At 39.4% G+C, this 21,538-nt stretch overlaps 1 protein-coding gene across 1 annotated transcript in view; it reads left to right on the forward strand.

Annotated features, from left to right (window-relative positions):
- Entpd1 (ectonucleoside triphosphate diphosphohydrolase 1) overlaps nt 1-21,538 on the forward strand; it is a 102,224-nt gene that overhangs the window by 39,968 nt on the left and 40,718 nt on the right. The window contains exons 2-4 of the mRNA XM_047553154.1: nt 9,683-9,810; nt 17,836-17,953; nt 19,853-20,003. Of these exons, the coding sequence (XP_047409110.1) occupies nt 9,683-9,810; nt 17,836-17,953; nt 19,853-20,003 (397 nt within the window). The remainder of the gene's footprint in view (nt 1-9,682; nt 9,811-17,835; nt 17,954-19,852; nt 20,004-21,538) is intronic.

A 21,538-nucleotide genomic window follows, 5' to 3' on the forward strand; every position in this document is an offset into this window, starting at 1 on the left:
GTCTTTCTAGTTTTACTTTTGGAGGACACTCCTATCTCTGGTGTCAAGGGAATTTTCTCTCACCCTTTTGCCTTCCTCCTCATCACATGAGTACAGAAAAAAATTCAGGTGACTTTTATATTGTCCCTCTGTATTATCAGTCAAACCTGTTACATTCTTGACAGGAAATAGATACAAATCCATTTAAGATTGAGTTTCATTTATATAAAGCACAGATACTCTGGGTTGAAAGTTTGAGAGCCAGCTGCTTAGATATTAGGTGATCTGTGATGAAGTTACCTTAGACATTTGGAAGCTTGACTTTATCTAGAAGACCATGTCCTCTTATACTGATACATGACACCAGAGGTGCCAGAGGGGAAGTACCAAGTTTCTCTCAAAATAAAGCTTTGAATTCTGCCCAAATAGTACAGATGGAATGACATTGATCTGAATAGAATGACTAAATAGGACACCATGCAGAGGTGGTTGCTTGAGTTAATCAGATTGGAACGTGGCTGACAGGGTGCTAGAATGGGCAGTCAGCAAACCACCATTGGACAGCTGGAAACCCCCTGTAAAATTTTCCTCTTCAAGTCAAAGCCTTTGACTTTCACAAATTTCTCTTAAGAATTTTTAATTGTTTGGGGCCTGGTGCAATGGTGCATACCTGTAATTCCAGTGGCTCAAGAGGCTGAGGCAGGATAGCAAGTTCAAAGCTGCCTCAGCAATTTATTGAGGCCATAAGCAACTTACTGAAATCCTGTCCCAAAATTTAAAAGTAGAAATACAAAGGACGGGGTTGTAGACCAGTGGTAAAGTGCCCCTGGGTTTATTCCCGAGTACAAAAAAATAAAAATAAAAATAAAAAAGGACAAAGAAAAAAAGAATTTCAAATTGCTTGGGGAATTAAGGAAGGAAGGGAGGGAAGAGGAAGGGGGAAGATAAGGGGGAAAAAAAGAATGGAGAGAGGAAGGTAAGGAAGATCATAATTATTGTTCTTTGTCGAAGGGAGTTGACATGCAGGCCTGAGACTGCTGTCCCGAGGGGACCTGCTAACACAGTTGGTTCTTAGCTGGTGTCTGGGAGTTTGGATTTTAGAGAGTTCCTAACATTCTCAGAACTGATGGAGCTGGCTTGTTGTGCTTGATTTTCAAGCAGTATGATTTGTGCTGAGAATCTGCTTTCCTTCTGGGAGTCTGACATATTGGTGTGTACTGGCCTCAGTGAAAGTCCTAGACATTGGATCCTTGGTAAGCTTCCCTGGTAGACTTTTCACACATGTCACAACATTGCTGGAGAAATTAAACATGTCCTGTGTGTTACTCCATGGGGAAAAGTCCCTTGGAAGCTTGTATCTGGTTTCCCTAGTCTTGGTCCAATGTGTCTATTCGCTACTGATTTTGCTTCATATCTTTTCATTGTAGCAAATCATAGCCATTAGTATGGTGATATGTTGATTCCTGTAAGTTCTAGCAGATCATGAAATCTGCAGTGTTTTTGGAAACTTCTGACACATATTCCCACAGCAGAACCCCAGACCCATTCTTCAAAAGCTAATTCTATTTATCCATCCATCCGTACGCAGACAGACAGACAGACAGACAGACACACACACACACACACACACACACAGACACAGACACACAGATTTAGAACATGTTTGTCTCATCTTCCTCAGCAGGAAGAAGGAGAGATGCAGAAAATCAGGAAGTTGCTTTTAATTTCAAAGAGGTTCTGTTTCACTATTAGAAATATTAAGTACAGGTTTTTATGTGGATATATGTAAACACTGAAGAGTGGAATTGCCTGGTTTTATGATAATTATATGTAGTTATCCTTCAGTATCCTTCAGGAATTGGTTTCAGCACACCCTGCAGATACCAAAATCTATGGATAGTATAAAATGGCATAGTATTTGCATATAACCTGTGCACATCCTCCCATATACTTTGCATCATCTCTAGATTACTTATAATACTTAATCCAATGTAAGTATTATGTAATTAGTTGTAATACTATGCTTTTAGGGAATAATAACAAGGAAAAAAGTTTGTATATATTTAGAATAGATGCGATTTTTTCCCCATTGTTTTTCTTTTTCTATTTCAGTATCCCAAATACTTTTGATCTGCAGTTGGTTGAAACTGCAGATGCAGAACCCACATATGGAGGACCAACTATTTTTAACTTCATAACAAGCTGCCAGTTTTCCAGAGCGGCTGTGCCATTTTGTATCCCCATACAATATGTGAGAGTTCAGTTTCATCCTGACCAAAAATCGATATTATCCACATTTTGTAAAATTTGGCCATTCTTAATAAGTATGTAATAAATGTTTATCAAATTTTTTAAAAATGCTATTCTTATAAAAAGTATCTCATTATTTTTTAATTTACATTTATTTAACTAAGGGCAATTACAATGTATTTAAAATGTTGAGAATATTTGTTTTCTTTGAATTATCTATTCATATTCTTTTCTATTCTATTCTATTCATATGCTCATTTTTCTATTGGTTGGTTGATGATTTTATTAATGACTTTAAATGACATATATTAAGGAAACCAAGTATTTTATAGTTGTTGAAAACATTTTCTCTATCACTTTTATTTTGTTTATAGTATTTTTTCTGCATGAATCTTTTCATGTAGTTTCTGAATTTTGTACCTCATGGAAATAAAAATTAGGAAATAGAAATGAAGGAATTTATGCAGGCAAGATGTAGAAGACAAGGGACTATAAGGCTAGGCAATCTGAGTGAGTCAGTTCATGCTGTTTCCATTATCACCCCACACTAGTGATGCAAGACACTTCAGATTTTCTGACTATCTGAAAATATACACAGCTCGTTGACAAATGCAACTGCTTTTAAGAAAGGGTAGAGTCCCCAGGGCACAATTTGATTTCAGATGTGGAAGAAAATTCATTTAGTAGAAGCAATGTGTTTATTTCAGAGACCATCAATACACCAGATTGTTATGCCTTTTGGCAGGAACATAGGGAATTCCTGTCTGCAGACTCAGTGACATCACTTTGCCGGAAACAGCCCTCCTCCCTGCCAGCCCTATGCTTAAACACGGGATTCCTTGCTGACCACAAAGGCCTTTTATGTGCATTGCAATCTATGGGCAGAAGAATTCAGGGGAAGCCAACGGGATCTGGGTGAAAGGAGTGGGTGGTGTGATGGGAGGAAGTGAGAAGAGCGAGGGAGGAGAACTCTTTTGTTTCCTTATTTCTCATATACAGAGCCTCTATTGGCATTTGGTTGTTGCAATAATCAACATTTTTATAGTGACACACAACCAATTGGCTGATAATCTGAGAAGAGCATACCAAACAAGAATTGTGGGGTAGTCATCCTGGGGTTGGTAGAATCCGATTTGCAGGAAAAGCTTTTTTTGTACCTAAACCCCATTTCCTCTGGTTGTTCCCTAGCTAACTCTTCCCAGCCAAAGCTAAATTTCTGAGGCGTCCATTTAATATCAGTTAGGCTATGTTAAGATAAATGTGCTCCTTTTCTAACTAAAGAACTGTGAATAGAGAATAACCAGCTAATTTAAATTTCAAAGTCTAGAAATAAATGATCATAAATGAAAACCATTAACTCCTCTGAGCTTTCTGGTTCAAGAGCTCTGTGGAACAGAATGTGGATTATTTATTCAATTGCATTTCTACTTCTCTCCCTGTTCTCACCCCCGACACTCCCCTTCACCTGTAATCCCTGGCTCTGTTTTCTTGCCTGTGTCTCCTAACCTTATGTCCACCTTTCCTATCTTTTACCCTTGTCCTTTAATTTACTGGTCATAATTGAGACCTTGACATTCATTTTTAGCTTTTGTTTTTGTTGACATTTGTACTACTTTCCTTAAAAAAAAAAAAAAAAAAAAAAGCAGGGAAAACACCACTAAGTTAAACTGTTTTATCCTTAACCTTGACTTTGGATAGATTAATTAAAGGAATAGAATGAGATCTTTCCTCTTGAAGAGAATTCGGTCAACTGAGAAGAAATGAAGCTGAGTAACTTCTACATGTCTCTAGTGCAGGACATACATGAAGGCAATGGAGTGGTGTTGAAAGAGTTGAATCAAATCTCTCCTCTGCCACTTATAAGATGTATAACTGGGCAAGTCCCTTAATTTTCCCAAGACTCACAATCCCAGCCTTCTGCTATTTGACTCTAAGCTTCTGACTATCAGAAATCAAACACTCCATGATTTATAAGGTATAACATTGATGGTATCACTGGTGAGAACATTCTAGACCACTCCTCAGCCAGATCCTCAATGCCAGTCACTTTTCATTTGTGGAAGATAGAACTGGCTGCTATATATGGTACCATGCCCCAAGTACTGTGTAAGACTCAGAGTCAGTGTAGGGTAGTATGGTGGTTAAAGCCTGGACTCTGGAGCCAGGATGCCTGTGTTTAATTCCTAGCCCAACATTTATATAAGTGTAACTTTGGAGAAGTTATTCAACTTCTCTGCGACACAGTTTTCTCATCTATAAAGTGATGATAATGATGACCTCATTTGGAAATAGGGTCTTTGTAGATATATTTAAGTTAAAAATCTTAAGATGAGATCATCCTGGATTTAAAGTGGGCCAATGATTGATGTTTGTTGAAAAGAGAAGGAAATTTGACACAAAGAGACTTAAGGGGTAAGGCCACATGAAGAAAGAGGCAGAGACTGCAGTGAGGCAGCCAAAAGTCAAGGAGTGCCGAGAGTCCCCACAAGCTCAAAACTGCAAGAAAAGAATCCTCCAGAGCTTTCAAAGGGAGCATTGTCCTGCCAACACCTTGGTTTTGCACTATGGCTACCAAAATTGTGAGAATATATCTCTGGTGTTTAAGCCACCTGTTTGTGGTGATTTGTTGAGGCAGGCCTAGAAAACTGAGGCAGATGTTGGCAGCTGGTAATCATACCTCTACTTCATAGACTTGAAGTGAGTTAAATTAGCGATAGTCCCTGAGGATTATGGCTAGGGTTAAATTCACTTAACCCTCATCATCATCTTTTGAGGTAGATACACTATTATTTAAAGTGCTAAGAGTAGAATCAGTACTACAGTAAGAGCTCTTTAAGTATTGTTAGCTCACTGAATCTTACATAGCGACCATATGCAGGGAATACTATCATGACTCTCATTTTGCACATGAGAAAATAGAGACTTACCAAAAAGGTGAGTGTTTCGGTCAGCTGTTACCAGAAGACCTATAAGAACAAGAGAGGAGGAAGTTTATTTGGGGCTCAGGGTTTCAGAGGCCTCAGTCCATAGATGGCAGACTCTAAAGCTCTGGGACTGAAGTGAGGTAGAACATCATGGTGGAAGGGCATGACAGAGAAAGTAGCATATGACTTGGCCTCTAGGAAGCAGAGACAGCTCTGCTCACCAGGGACAAAATATAAACCCCAAAGACATGCTTTCACCTCCTCCAGCCACTTCCTCTCTGCATACAATTACTATGCAATTAATCCATACCAATGGATTAACACACTGATTAGACTAAAGTTCTCTTAACCCAATCATTTTACCTCTAAACTTTCTCACATTGTCTAATACATGAGCTTTTTGGAGACACCTGATCTAAACCATGACAGTAAGCTTGTCTAGACTCTGCTGCAGCCTTAACCATGCACCAGAAGTCTTTGTAGTTGGGCTTTCTGCTGATGGATCCTGGTGACTATTGGCTTAGTGACCTTTCCTGATAATGTTCCTTCAGGATATACTCCCAATGGTGAACCACTAGAAAGTTGAGAAGGTATTGCAATGATTGTCCCACATTACGGTGTTTAACTCTCCTGGATGTGTCTCCCTGGCCTTGTTCTTAGCATAAACTCTCTCTGGTTCTTGACTACTGGCTGTATGATCATTCTATGACCTGATCTCATGGGGACTAACCTTAGTACCTCATTACCAAAAGAAGCAGGGGTATGATGTCCTAAAAATCTACTTGGTTACTTTCCAGTGATTTCAGTAGCCCATGATGTGGTTTCTTATTCAAAGTTGCTGAACATAGATTATACAAATTCTCTAGAATAAGTATTATCAATCAAAATAAGTCCACATCTTCATGAGACCTTCAAAGCCCTATGAGCAAGCCTACTACCTCTCTGACCATTGTTTACTACTGTCCCTCTCTTTACCCTTCTGGCCACACTGGCCTCCTGCCCAGGAGGGAGAAGGCAAGGCCATATTAGGACCAGTTCCCCTGAGCTTTGGCCATGGAGCTGTCACTGGGCTGTGTGACCACAGGAAGGACCACAGTCTTCTCTGGTGTTTACTTGCCAGTGCTCATGCACACTTACTGCTTTGATCACTATGGTCTGCATGTGGCCCATTGGAAGTTGGAAACCGTTTGGATCTAGTTAGTTGCATTGGATCTGTGGAACTGAATTTTTGTTGCTTTTGTCTGAAACTCACCATCTGTCAGCGTTACAAAGATGTTACGAAGACAAGTTTTAAGATATTATGTTTTTGATATCTTGAAGAAGAGATGCTAGGATTTCTCTATACAGCAAGATTTTGACTAAGGATGCAATGAAATAATTTTGAGTTTCGCTGTAATGGGAATCTACCTGGACTTCATGATGGATTTTTCGATAAGAATCAAAAGAACCAGTTTTTCTTTTTCCTGTCACAGCCAGTTGTCTTGAATTTAGTCCAGGTTTGTAAGAGAAACCTCAGTTTGGGTTTCTTTAAGTTTTGTCTGTCAAAAAGTAGTTGAAGTTATTGCCTGACTCTCTTGCTTTGAACAGAAAAATCCTCTCACTTGTCTCATGAGAGGAAAAATGGGAAGGGGAGGGAAACTGAGTTATCTAGTATAGTGAGCCAATTCAAAGAAAAAAACCCGTATCACTGTGCTTTTGGATATTTTTGGTGAAATTGTTTCATGAAGGTATTTTCTGAAATACCATTTTTCATTGTCTGATAGAAATCATATTTTGGTTATCCACAACACAAATGGAGGGCTTTTCAGGAGGAAGACAGTTAATGTGAATTTTCTGTAGTAGAACTTGACTGTATCAGTTGGCAGATCTGAAGGATCTCTAGGGGCCTAGGAGAAGGGCACAGGGACCAGAGTCCTTGCACATGCTAGGCAAGCACTCCACCACTCAGCCACTCCCCAGCCCAGTGGTTCCTTCTAGGAGCACATCCCACCTTGTCAATTGGATCTTGATATCTAGCACCACTTTCTGAAAAGGGTCTGGCTTCCTGCATGTGAAAACTGCTGCCACACGGCCCATGAAAGACAGCATTTCGGTTACTCCTCTCTGGATAATCTGACTAGTTACGTGAAAAACAAACTTAGTCATTGGGTTTTTTCTTTGGTACTACAGCTTTTGAAAATCATGGATGGAAAATTCCTAAACTTTCTCTCTGACTTAATTTCTTAGATCTTGGATATGAAATAAGTATGTGATGAAAAGCTTTAATATATCCTAATAGTGTGGACAACCTTACAAAATCTGAGCAAATGTGGAAACATTGATATGCAACTGGTCAGTGAATATAAGGAGTTAGCAAATAATCACTAGGTAAAGGAAGAAACAATGAAAGCTACATCAAGCTGGCCCCTGCCTCAGGGCTTTTGCAGTTGTTGTTCCCTGTTCCTTATTCCTGCTCATCCAGTCTTCAGCTCAAATGTTACCATCACAGAGAAGTTTCCTTGACTCTCAACCTAATACCTTCCCTCCCACCCAACTCGGCTGCAATCACTTTATCACATTCCTTGGTTTTAATCTCTTCTTAGGGTCTATCATGACCTGAAGTCACTTACTTATGTGTTCCTTTTCAGTTTTATCTGTCTCCCTAACTGGAGTATAAACTTCCAAGAGCAGAGACCTTGTCAGTTTTTTTCACTGTAGTAATTTGGATGATAAGAATAATGCCTGAGTAGACTTGGAAGGCAAATGAGATAACAAAGCTGTCTTTTACAAAAATAAAAACTTAATAGGTAGAACTTTTTGAATGCTTGAGAGGGAATGAAGCATTCAACATCCTGTTATAGGAGAAACAATGCTAAAACCTGCTGCACATAGTTCACCTAAAGCACATGTTTGTTAGAGCTCTATTTGTCTATATCACTATATCGCAGCTTAAGGAATTAAGTTGGGGAATATTTAGGGTACTTTTTCCAGATCCCAGAACCTTGACATCAAAGAGGACATTTCTGCTACACCAGTTCTAACAGGGTGTTTTGGCTTCTAGTAATTCAGATTCTGTCTTATGGGAGGATGGGTTCAAGGTTGTTGATTTTCAGCCTTACATGCCACATGGGCTCAGGTTCTTTCATTTTCCTCTACTGCTGTCATTACATAGTATTCCACCCAGCCAGGACAATGGAAAGAAGAGAAACACTTCTTCTCCACTCCCACTTGCCCCAGCAGAGTCCTTCCAGGTTCTCATGGGTCATAATTAGTAACATACCCACTGTGGAACCAATCACTGGTGAGGGAATGAGATTACTCAGACTGATCAGGTCCATCCCTGACCTTGGGGGAGAGGCAGGTATGTGAACAAAAGGGAAGTTCTTTTGGGAACTGGGGTAAGGGAGAAGTGCTGTGCCTTGTTTGGAAGCAGTAGATAATGATGTTTGTAAAACTTTTTATTCTATGTTTTGTAGTGTTGGAACCGGTGGGTAAAGACTTTTTAAGGATTCTGGGGATTGATACAGACCAGAGACCCATACAGTTACAGATCTTTGGATTAAGTCCAAGTTTCTTCTCAAGAGTATGAGGGAGAATTCCCATTTCAGTGTCCAGAGAGCTGCCTCTCACCAAGAGAGGAAGGGTAGAAAGAAACTTGGGCTCCTTATTCAGCTGTCTGGATCCCACCCTGTCCTTAGAGAAGTGCAGACTGTTCTGGAGAACCCATCTCATTTGCATATGCTCTTTTCTTTCTTTTTTTTTTTTTTTAAATCACATCCTTCCCCAAAGCCTAAGAACAAAATTGAAGTATAGTTTGGGGAGTTGAGGGAGGTAGAAGTTAAATTGCCAGAATGGAAGGAATGGTACAACCATACCATTTCCTATTCACTTTCTCTAACTGATCTGTTTATATCCCATTAACTTTTATATTATTCTTCTCTTGGAACTTTTTATGTTTTGTCTCTTGATTGGATGAAATTAAGAACACAATAAATAAGGTGAATGGTGGCCCAAAATGTTCAGAACTCCTCAGCCTCTAGGTCATTACTGATTGCTTGCCGTCAAAGGGTGGTTGAAATACAAAGGGCATGTCAAGCTGGGAAATGTCATGGAGAGGTGGAATTTGATGGTGATATATAGTTAATATTTTGAAGATATTAAACATCTTGTGATAAACTTTTTAAATGAGGTCTATCCTTGTTTTTCATTGTCACTTATATTTTAATAGACACATAGGGACTGTTAAACTGCCAATTTGAGACTCTTCCCTCTCCTTGTACCATATCTGATCATTGACCTAGTTTTCTCCATTCTCTGTTTCATAACAACTAACTTGGTCTTGGCCCTTGTCACAATACAGACACGTATATGTGTGCATGAATTATTTCTCAGTTAGTTTTCAAGTACCTCATTGCTAAAAATAGACTTTTTCTTCTTTTTTAATGTCTCTGGTGTCTTCTGATAACCATCAAAAGACCAGACAGAAAAGTGAGTAAAATCATTGTTTATTGATTTCATATTGATATTTTCTCTTCTGATTTTGGTTTTAGATTCTAATGCAAAGAGATTTTGCACCAGAAACATTCTAGTCATCCTTGGCTTCTCCTGTGTCATAGCCGTGATAGCTTTGATCGCTGTGGGGATTTCCCAGAACAAAGCATTGCCACAAAATGTTAAGGCAAGTCAAATCCATGTGTATTTGTGTGTGGGGGTAGTGGGGTGGGGAGAGAGAGAAACAGACAGAGAAAGAGAAGACAGTAGGGCCCTGAGTGGAAGGGGATGTGAGGATAAATTAGAACATACAGGAGGAATTTAGGCTCTGGAAACCCAGGAACAAATCAAAATCCATTGGATTAGGGAAGTAAAATGGAAACAGATGCTCATTTTTTAAGAAAAAATTCCTTGAATAAATTAGCGGTGGGAAGATAATTGCCTTTATGATTGTTCACCAACTCAGTTGGTCAATGCTACTACACAGATGAATACTTCATTAACCTCATCCATGCCTTTGTTGTACCATGCTCATATTCTATGATGTAGTACTATCTCTACTTCTTACTCATTTTTCATCATAGGTCAATCACAACACTGCACTCTGTTCTTTTTACACTGTTATTATCACTGTAACAATATATTATCACTATAGTGATAACAATATTATCACTATAACAATAAAATTTATTAACTCCATATAAAGCACATCAGAAGCCAAAGATTATAGAGGGGGTGTGTTTATTATCTTCAAAAATATTATAGAAAACAGGAAAATTAATACAAAAAGGTGAGAGGATGTAGGCATGTGTCAAGCAGTCTTTAAAAATGAATCAAAATGCAGTCTGTAAAAATAAAAAATAAAAATGAATTCTTGGGAAATTTTCTTGTGAAATTTCTACATTTAAAGAGTTAGTTAATGTCATTAAAATCATTAGGGTCAATTACATTCTGTGTTGTATTTCTGCTTCCTTTTCAGATCATTAAAGTTTTGGATGTGAATATTTCCCAAATATGTTTTAATATGTTTGTTATTTAATCTGTTCATTAAAATCATGTAGTAAATTTATATCTGTATTGCAAATACACCACTTCAAACTTGCACTGAAATGACAGTAAACAAATCTATAAAGGCCCAGCTGATACAAACATACTAACAAACAACGCACACATGGGCAATGACAGATCCAGAGGTTCATTTGACTGCCTAGGTCCTTGAATGTATGTGTTGAAGTACTTTCTCTGGTACTTAAGGTGATGACCTGTGAGGCTGGCTGGCTGGATGCACATGCCAGCCTTCTGAAACTTAGGCGTCCCACCCAAAGCTCTTGTGGTGTAGAAGAGCAGTGGGTGTTACATTGGTGTCCTTTGGTCACACAAGTTCGCCCCAGTGGGTTGTGTACAGCAGCTGCTTTGTCTGGACAGAAGGCTGAGGCTATCTCACTGCCCATGGTCTCTTGCCTTTTAATATTGAGTGATACTGGGTTTCTTGGCAAAACCTCACTCACAGTTGAAGCCTCATGACATCTTGGTTCTGCTATTTGTTTACCAGCTCCAAAAGAGCATGGTTGCCCTCTCAATTTGACCTTTTAGCATGTTCAATAATGCATCACTGGAGAGAAAGACTGCCTAGAAGGCAAAATCCATGACAGACTGGGGCTCTGTGCTCCCAGTGAATACTTGTGGTCATGGATGACTTTCCTTCATTCACTCTGGTCCTCAAGGCCATTGTGCTTCTGTTGTTATGTTGGCCTGGCAAATGGAGCAAGGGCTTTGGCATCCTTTCAGTCCAAGGTATGGGTATTTGAAGAGCGGGCACTGGCATTGAAATGAATCTTTATGTAATACCGCTGATTTCACACAAATATAATTTGATGTATGAAGACTAGCCATCTGTTGAAGTCGTACATTAATTTTAGTGATTTCTGCCACATACGAGGGAAAAAAAACTGGACAATGCAGACTATAGTATGTCACTGCAGAAAGTTCTATTGGACATTGCAATTTAGAGTAAACTCTTTGAAATATCTGTGAAACCATTAAGTTGAATAAGGTATGTGATAAAATGTTGTATAAAATCTAAAATAAGGGAAAAAACCAAAATATTTTTTATTGTGTGGTTTGTAAACTAGTACCAAGGATCATTCCAGATATCATGGCTACTGAAGTATTTTATGTAGTTGGTTGGAATAATGTACAGTTGTCTCTCAGTATCTCTGAGGGACTGGTTCCAGGACTTCCCAACAGATTCCTAAATCTGTGGATGCTCAAGTCCTTTATATAAAATGGGATGTTATTTGCATAAAATGGCTGTACATCCTCCAACATACTTTAAATCATCTCTAGATTTCTTATATATCTTATACAATGTAAATTGTATAAGCAGTGGTTATACTGTATTGTTCAGAGAATAAAGACAGGAAAAGTAGTCTGTATGTCTTCAGTATAGATGGAATTTTTTTCTGAAAAAAAATTTGTTTTGGTATGGATATTGAACTCAGGGGATCTCAACCACTGTGCCACATCCCTAGTACTTTTTTGTATGTTATTTAGAAACAGGGTCTCACTGAGCTGCTTTGGGCTTCACTAGGTTTCTGAGGCTGGCTTTCAACTTGTGATCCTCCTGCCTCAGCCTCCTGAGCTGCTGGGATTATAGTCCGGCCTTTCTGAATATTTTTGTTCCTCAGTTGATTGGATCCATTGATGTGGAATCCACAGAGATAAGAAGGCTGTTTTTGCTTCTACAAATTACCACTTAAAAAATAACACTTATAGGGCTGGGGAGATAGCTCAGTTGGTAAAGTGCTTGCCTTGCAAGCACAGGGCCCTGGGTTCGATCCCCAGCACCGCAAAAAAAAAAAAAAAAAAAAAAAACACTTATTTGGACATTTGGATCTGGAATATTTGTTTTGTGCTGATGATCCAGTATTATGTTATATCTGCTAACCCTGTCTGGCTTCAGCCTTGCAGAGGAAGCAGGGGCCTCATGCCTGGGACACATCTGGCACAGCACTGCCACAACTCCTTGTTGTACTGATGTTTTTACTTGCCCAGCTACTGCTAGGGTGTGAGGGTATTGAAGACAGGCCTAGGTTTCATTTGTCTTCACATTTTTTTGTTCGTTGATTTAACAAAAAGTCTTTGAATATCTGCTATATTTTCGGTTTGAGGCTATAGTAATGAACAAGATTGGCAAAGTCCATACTTTCTAGTCTAGTGAGGGAAATAATCATTAATCAAACAATCACAAAATAAATGTTTAAATGCAAAGAACAACACATATGGATTGGGTGGTTTCTCCTAGAAATTTGTTGACTTGGTGGGTAAAGTCAACATCTTGAGTAGATGAAACTACTCCCTTCTTGGATGTGTGGAGCACAGGACCTGTCTTACTGCAGGGGGCATCAGTGTGGGAAGCAGACCCCTGCTTCTGGATCCTCTAGAGATCCTGGTCACCCACTGCACCCCCAGTGCCTTCTCAGGGCCTGGGCATCTACTCCTTAATTGCCTGCTCCACATTGCATACTGGCAGTTAGTGTACAGTCACATTAGCACAAACATTGCACATTTTGTCACACAGACTGGCCAATATGAAATCACACGCCTTCGTTAAAAGTTGCCACTTCCATGGAATAGAGCCTCAATGACTGGACTGTTTTCATTTCCAGCTCTACTTCTTTGTAGTTGAGACGTTGGGTAATTAAATTCCTCCCTCTCAGCCTCAGTTTTCCCCAATGTAGAGATAATAACAGTACCTATTTGGAGGATGGTTGTGGACATTAAGTGGGATAAAATATGTGAATGGCTTTTCAGAGTGCTCAGCACATCAAGCCCTCAGTAGAAACCAAATGTCAACATTGCTTTACTGCAAATGTAATCTATGAAAGGACTCAAGCTGTTAGCGTGGTAAGGTTACTGAGCTAGTACTCCACAGGTGTTCTGACTGCTGCTAAAAGGCAATTGCTCTTCCCCATGCCTTTTTTTTTTTTTTCCAAATGAACTAAAGTGCTACTCTTTGATTAGCATTTCTGATTTTATGTTTTTATTAAGAATTTGGAAGTATTTCTTTTGCTTTTAAAATGCTCTTTGAAAATACATATATTAATTTTATTCTACTAGGCTTTAACATTATCTGCATTAAAAAATAACATCTGGTAATGGATTAAGGTGACAGTTTTAGAACAATGTGAATGTACTTAATATCATAGAACTGTATATTTTAAAATGGTTAAAATGCTGAATTTTTTATTTACATGTATTTTACCACTGTTTATAAAACAAATGACAAAGCAAAGGAGTAGTTTATATTAAAGAGCTAGCAACTCATTTAAATACAAAGAGAAAAGAGAAAGGAAGAAAATGATTTGTAAATGTTTATAGACCCTGCTTGCATCTCTATTTTGTTTATAGAGTACTAAAGTGACATTCAAAGGATAAGCTTTGTTTATAAACCAGTCTCACTAAGCCAGACTGATGAGGTGGATGAAGTTATTGTTAAAGGTCAGGAATTTTGAAGAAAATGTTTAAAGAAACAATATGTCTAAAGGAAGGTGTAAAATTAGTGATCACACTGTTGCCTGTGTTGCCTGCTGTTATAGTTCATTTGAGTTGCTGTAACAGAATGCTACAGACAAGGTAATTTATAAAATACAGAAATTAATTTTCTCACTAATCTGGAGAGTGAGAGGTCCAAGATCAAGCCCCCAGCATGTTTGGTATCTTGTAAAGTCCGAGTCTCTTTCCAAGATAGCAGTTTAAATACTATATCCTCAGGAAAGGAGAAACACTGTTCCTTCCATAAAAGTGAAGAAGCAGAAGGCAGATGCACTTCCACTAAGTCATTAATGCCATTAATCCATTCATTGGAGCAGAGCTTTCAGATCCTAAATACTCAAAGTAGGCCTCGCTTCCCAACACTATTGCATGGCTGATTATGTTTCCAAACATGAATATTGGAGGGGAAACATTGCCCTGGCTTATAAGGTGTTTGGAGGGTTGTATAGAACCATTCCAATACCACTTCTTTATATTAGATTGTAAGTGTTAACCTCTTTTAGGACTGTAAGGAATTTAGAAAACGTATAATTCCACCTCATTCATTCATATGATTTGGCAATTATCTGTTGAATTCCTTCTTTCTGTCAAGTGTGTAGTAGCATATACCATGGAGGATGCTGGCTATACCATGGAAAGTAAAGTAGGGTTGAAATCTAATGGGAAAAACAGACATTAATCAAATAGCCACATAATTACAAATTGTGCTCAATGCTGTCTTTAGAAGAAAAAGTCAAGCATTCTGATTAACATGAGAGAACCTAATCAGAGGAGATCAGAGAAGGCTGTGATCTCAGGTGAGGGGCTTTCTGGGTAATGGCACTGGAGCAGAAACAGTGCAACCTGTGGACATCTGTGCAGGCCAGTGCAACTGTGGGTGGTAAATGAGGACACTTAGACAAGAACGTTAAATGTCCCACTTCTGTAGAGCCAAAAAACAGAACAGTTTTCTCTTTCTTCCCACCTAAAGAGATTACCCAGAAGCCTGAAACCAGGATATTCGTGCAGGTAGAATTTTTTCCATCCCAGGGAGTGGTCTGTTCTACCCCCACATGGCCTCCAGTCTCAGTAAGCTCAGGGTTTGTTGCTACCCACATTTACTTGTCTTCACAAGGCTTTGAGGCCACTGGTGGCCCTGTCCACCAGGAAAGGTAATTTCTACAGTTCTGCTTCTTAAGTCATCACTTCTGTTCATGAGGCATAGCTCATGAAGATCAGTTATGCTCACTAAAATCATGTGAGTGATCAAATTAGCTTCAGACAAAATTGTATGCACAGGAAGATTGCAACTATATTAAAATATGCATTGAAACAATACTACAGGGACAAATTAACACTTTCTTTTTTCGAATAATAAAAATATCTAGATGGAATCTTTTAAAAATTTTCTTATATGTTGACAGACCTCTATTATTATTCACTTATTTTTATGTGGTGCTGAGAATCAAACCCAGTGCCTCACACATGCTAGGCAAGCACTCTACCACTCAGTCACAACCCCAGCCCTAGATGGAATCTTAAATATTGTTTTTCTGTTCATTTTCTAGGTGATTAATTTTCAGTACTCTTAAAATAGAAAAAATATTGAAAGAATAATAAGGGAATGTCACCATTTGAATCTTTGATTCTTTTTCTATTATGAGGACATACTCACAGGGGATTTTAGAAATGTTTTAAGTGTGAGCCATAGAGAAACGCTGGGTTCCTCCGCTGCCAGGCTTCTCTAGACATCCACTAGAGAATGGGCTTGTTAGCCTAGGAGGGAGAGAGAGCACGAACATTTCCTAAGCTTCTGGGAAGCTTTCTGTGCTGAGATCCTTGCAGGCCTCCTGCTTGCTGGAATGTGCACTGAAAAATGTCATGGTGATGGAAAGAGAACAGAAGGTGGTGGCTACCTGGGCAGTATGTGGACACTGTAACCATGAAAGGCATACTACCCAAATGCTCAAACTGAGAACTTCCAGAAAAACAAGCTTTAGCTATCTCAAGAAAAATGCAATTTTTTATTTCTGCAAAACATTTCAGAAGGAAGGAAAACAGTCTGGTGTAGCTCAACAGGTTAGCATTCCTGTATGCTGTAAACACTAGATGAAATATCCTTGATTCCTGCGTAAAAATGCACTCTTCCCCCTTCTCAAATGCTTGCAAACAGAATGTAGTAAACGCTTTCTTTTCTCAACTACCTCATTGAGTAGGACCTTAGAGAAGCAGACTGAGAGAAACAAGGACGGGCCCTTGGCTCTACTGGAAGGGTGACTATCCTGTCTACGGTTGGAATAGAATGTCCAGATTCCAGATAAAAGTGGCTTGCTGTTGCTGCCTCGCCACCTTCCATCATATGCCACTGTGGTTGGAAAAACTTTTGGCAGGAAGAATTCAGGAACTCTGCCAGGAAACAACAGAATTTCCTCCTATGTGACCCCTGGCGCCTCTTTCTCCACCCTGGGAAGTTTCCCGCAGTTCTAGAGGCTCTGGTCCCAGTGAGTGTCCCTCTCTGCCCACAGAGCCTGCTAAAGCCATTTCTGGGATTCCTTTGACTACACCCTAGCTGCAAGGGAGTCTGTCCAGCTTGCTTGTTTTCCCTGAACCACTAGGGAGGCCTCATCTTGTCTTAGTTTCTCCCTGGAGGTTCTTAAGTCTTACTCCATGAAAACAATGTGAGGAGGTGTGTGTGTGTGTAGCAGGGAGGCTCTGTCACCTATTGGCTTTGTATATTGAGCAAATGACTTAACTTTTCGTATTTTAACTTCTTACCTATACAGAAGAAATAAAAATAGCACCTACTTAATCGGACTGTTCTGCTTCACATTTAAAGTACTCCTGAAATGCAGTGTGGTAGTTTTGTTCTTCTCCCTCTCTTCTCTGACCATCAGGTTCTTCTTCAAGCTGTCTCCTTTCCTCTTCTCCCCATTTTCTTTCTTCCTTTACTCTCCCCTACTTTTCATGAAGATTGAGCATGAATCTTCTGAATATAATTTCATAGTTAATGACATAATTAAAAAGCAAGTATATTTAGTATTTTCTATGCCTCTCTTTTAAATGAAGTTCACATTCACTGAACTAAAATTAGAAGAAGGTGTTGATTATTGGCTTTGAAGCCTTCAATGGATTAACAATGGTTCCAAAAATTTTCTGCACATTAGAATCCACAAGGGATTGCATAAAAATTTCCAAGCCCAGACCACATACCAAACCCATTAGATCACAATATCTGGTGGTGAGACAAAGGCATCATGGTCTGTGCAGCTCTTCAGGTGGTTTTAGTGTGCAGACACGTTTGGGAACTACTGCATTACTTGCTTTCTGTTCATTTCACAGTGTCTCAGGTACGTCAGGACATGGATCTGAATTTTGGCTGCACCTTAGAATGACCTAGGAAGTTTCTAACTAATATTTCCACTCAGGTTCTGACCTGGGTGAGGCATGACATTTCTGATATGCAGCCAGCATAAAGAGCTTTTCTACAGAAAGACAGGTGTCCTGGTAACTCTAGTGATCCAGGCAACTCCAGCCCTCCAACCTGGCCTAGGGTTCTCTCAAATCAAAATGCTTTCTCCTTGTGGTTTTGAAAACCCCATCCTTGTCCCTTTCTTGTTGAAAGCTGAATGTGGAGAAAATGATATGATTCTGATAAGTTTTTGTCTGGTTTTGTCTTCAGTATGGGATTGTGCTGGATGCAGGCTCTTCTCACACAAGTTTGTACATCTATAGCTGGCCAGCTGAAAAGGAGAATGACACAGGCATTGTACAACAGATAGAAGAATGCAAAGTGGCCGGTAAGGTGAAGAAAAGGGATGGAGAGATGGTGGGACATGAGAACATGAGAGGCTATGCAAGCAGAGCAGAAGAGGAAAAGGAGTCCAAATACAGGACACCAGATGAAGAACACTCTTTATCTGGTTACTCTTTATCATTATAAAAATAATATGGAAGTCGGTCCCTAATGATCAAGCCCTTGAAGAATCAGCAAATCTATAAGTAACTGAGGGGCTGATGGTGTAGCTCAGTGCTAGAATACCATATTTAGTATGCACAAGGCTCTGGCAACCACCCCCCACTCACCCAATAGAAATATTTGAGTAAAGGCAGTTCCCCACCAACAGGACATTTCTGTGTTTTGTGCATTCACGAAGAACTAAACACGTTCATCCTGTACCCTCCCACGAAGGTAGGTATTATTTCCCATTTTTTAAAAATGAGGGCACAGAGATTTAGAGAGGTCACATACTACTTGTTTAAGGTTACTTGAATTAGTAAGAAGCTGGGATTCAAACTAAAAGGACTGCCTGACTTCAAACCAACATCTTAGTGGTTCTCAGATTTGAAAGTGTATCAGTACATCCTGAAGGCTTTTAAAAGAGAGATGCATAGTACCATCCCCAGAGTTTCAGTGTCAGCAGATCTGGGAGAAAGCCTGAGAATTTGCATTTGTAACAAGTTACCAGGTGATGCTTTCAATGAATTAACAGTGGTGCTGGTCCAAAGAATTGCTGCTCTGTTAATATTTGTACTCTAATCTACAGCTTGAGGGAAATATTCAAAAGCCTTCAGGGCAGGAACGACAAGATCATAGACTTTTATGGCTCAAGGAGGACCTCATGGATCTTTAAAATCTTGTTTTATAGAGAAGGAAACAAACCCCCAGAAGATTAGTTCCTTGTAATTAGCAACAGAACCAGGACGGGAATCCAGGCCTAACTGTGCTCCAGGCTTTCTGCTGCTCTGAACCACTACATTACATATTGATTTTTTTTTTCTAGTCAGTTTCTCTTACATTCCAATCCAAAGAGGGTTGTTGACTGACTCTTCGCATTCCCTCCACCTAGTACCCCACCATGCACCAGACATTAGCACATCACACCAGAATCTCTATGACTTTTATCTCTTAGGCCTTTCAAGACAGGAACCTACTATTAATATTCAGTCAGACAGGTATCCTGGATCCAAGAAGATACTTGAGTTTTAGTCTGATCAGTTGCGATGTCCACTAATTTTTATAATTTGTCAAGAAAGTAATAGGAGGTGTTTCCAGGAAAGGAAATCATTATATATACCCAGTGGCTAAATGTCCTAAGACATTGGCCCCATCAATACTGGGGTCAGTACTTCCTTGCATTTTTAAAAAAAATTTTTTAGTTGTCAAGGGATCTTTATTTTATTTATTTATATGTGGTACTGAGTATTGAACCCAGGGTCTCATATATGGTGGGCAAGTGCTGTACCACTGAGCCACAACCCCAGCCCCTTCCTTGCATTTCTTAAAGTCCAGATTCCTCATTTTGCTGGCTTTTAATTCACTGCCTTCCATTCTTACAAAAGTTTTTTAAAATAAATCTAATAGATATCTGTCTTCTGAGGCTCATCACATGATGCATAAGTATTTGCCCAAAAGTATTTGTCCACATCAAATTCTGAGACAATGTTATGCAATTACATGAAATTGTGCCATCCAGTGGTAAAATTACCAAACACCAGACAGACTCCCTGCCAGCTATGAAAATTAAATCATAACAGTGCTAGTGAGTTACCATCTGTGTATAGCAACCTAATATATATAACATCAGGAAATTGAGTGTTACATTTTACCAGCAATATTATATTTTGCTCTGATATTGTCAAGGTATGTCCTATACCTTTATAAAAAAATGATTATCATCTTCTATATCTTTCCCTAGGTCCTGGAATCTCAAAATATGCTCAAAAAACAAATGAAATAGGTGCATACCTGACTGGATGCATGGAAAGGTCCAGTGAAGTGATTCCAGTGTCCCAGCACCAAGAGACACCTGTTTACCTGGGAGCCACAGCAGGGATGCGGTTACTCAGGTATAGCAACATGTAGAGTTCAGAGAGGCAGCACCAGAGACCCTGAAATTATAAGAGAAAGCCATTCTTTCCTAGCACCCCAAATGCTACACATCTCAAAGTCCACACCTAAAAAAGAAAATTTCAATAAATGAGTAAAACTCCCCAACTTACTCTATATTTAATATTAAGATTTTGAGAATGTAAAAAAGCTTTGCATGAGACATGTGATATGTACCTGAAATCCAAGCTACTAAGGATGCTGACGGAGAATGTGTGAGATCAGCCTGGGGAACTTAGAGACACCACTTCTCAAAAAAAAAAAAAAAAAAAAAAAAAAGCCTTTTCCATCTGCCCATGGTAAACCCAAGCAGGAAGAAACACACAGAGAGAAAGATTGAGCCTGTCTGCTCTGAGATTTGAGGATTTAGAATTAGTCAACCAGTATCTGGGAGCAGGAAAACTAGAGGAGACCCCCAGATGTCCCAAGACAGTCATAACAAGCTCATCTTTATTGGTCACCACTTGTTACCTATTTGCATTATTTGTTTACTTGTTCCTTCCTTGTTCATGAGTGCCTCCTTTGTCCAGAACATACATGAAGGTGACTCAGCCCCAAGGAAATTAGTTCCATGCCACACGATGAGCTCTTTTGAAGAGGAATGCTTAGAGCTCCTATGGGAGCACTTGTCCTGCCCAGGATGAAAGGCCCTCAGAAAGACTTGTGCAAGAAGGGATACATGAGCTGTCACAAAGGAGGAGTTGGAGGTGAGGGAAGGGTGTTACAGGCAAAGCCGATAGCACATGCTCAGTAATGCACTGTTATTCAGCACCTACTGTGTGTCAGGCACATTCTAAGAGCTGTGATAAGCAGTGAAGAGGCAGGACAAAGTCCCTGACTTGATGGAGTTGGCATGGAGCTTGTGTTCTACTGATGTGCAAAGGCAGGGTAATAAGGGCATGTTCAGAGGTCTATAAGTAGCTCTGCAAAGACAGGAGACAGGGTGCATGTTGTAAAATGACAGTAATAGTAAAAGCTTTTATTTATTGAGCACTTGCTGTATTCTTAGAATTGTAGTAAATTCAAAACACACCTTGTTTAATTTAATCGTCAAAACAACTATATGAAGTAGAGGAAATGATTAACTATTATTAACCAGATAAGGAAACTGTGGCTTACAAATGTTAAGTAATTCACCCTAGGTCACAAGTCCACCTGGTAAGGGACAGAGCTAGGGTTTGGAGTGGGATTCTGAGAAGGTCTTGTGGACCACACCAAGTTTAGAGTTTATCTTGAAGACAGTGGGAAGTCACTTAAAGAAGTTACACATCTGGTGCTGCTGGCAGAGGAGATGGATTGCAGTGGAGGAAAGCAAGGTAAAGGAAGGCAGGTGGTGGCTATGGAAGCCATTCTGCTGAGAGGTTAGAGTTGGAAGGTGCATCCTCTCACCCAGAGGCTCTCAGAGTTCCTTAGCCCAGATTTTGAAAACTGCTGCATCCCAAATTCATTATGACAACCCTGGAAAACTCCTTCTTCAGGTCTCAAAGTCTCAACA

Source organism: Sciurus carolinensis, chromosome 5, assembly GCF_902686445.1.
Source record: "Sciurus carolinensis chromosome 5, mSciCar1.2, whole genome shotgun sequence".
Taxonomy (NCBI): domain Eukaryota; kingdom Metazoa; phylum Chordata; class Mammalia; order Rodentia; family Sciuridae; genus Sciurus; species Sciurus carolinensis.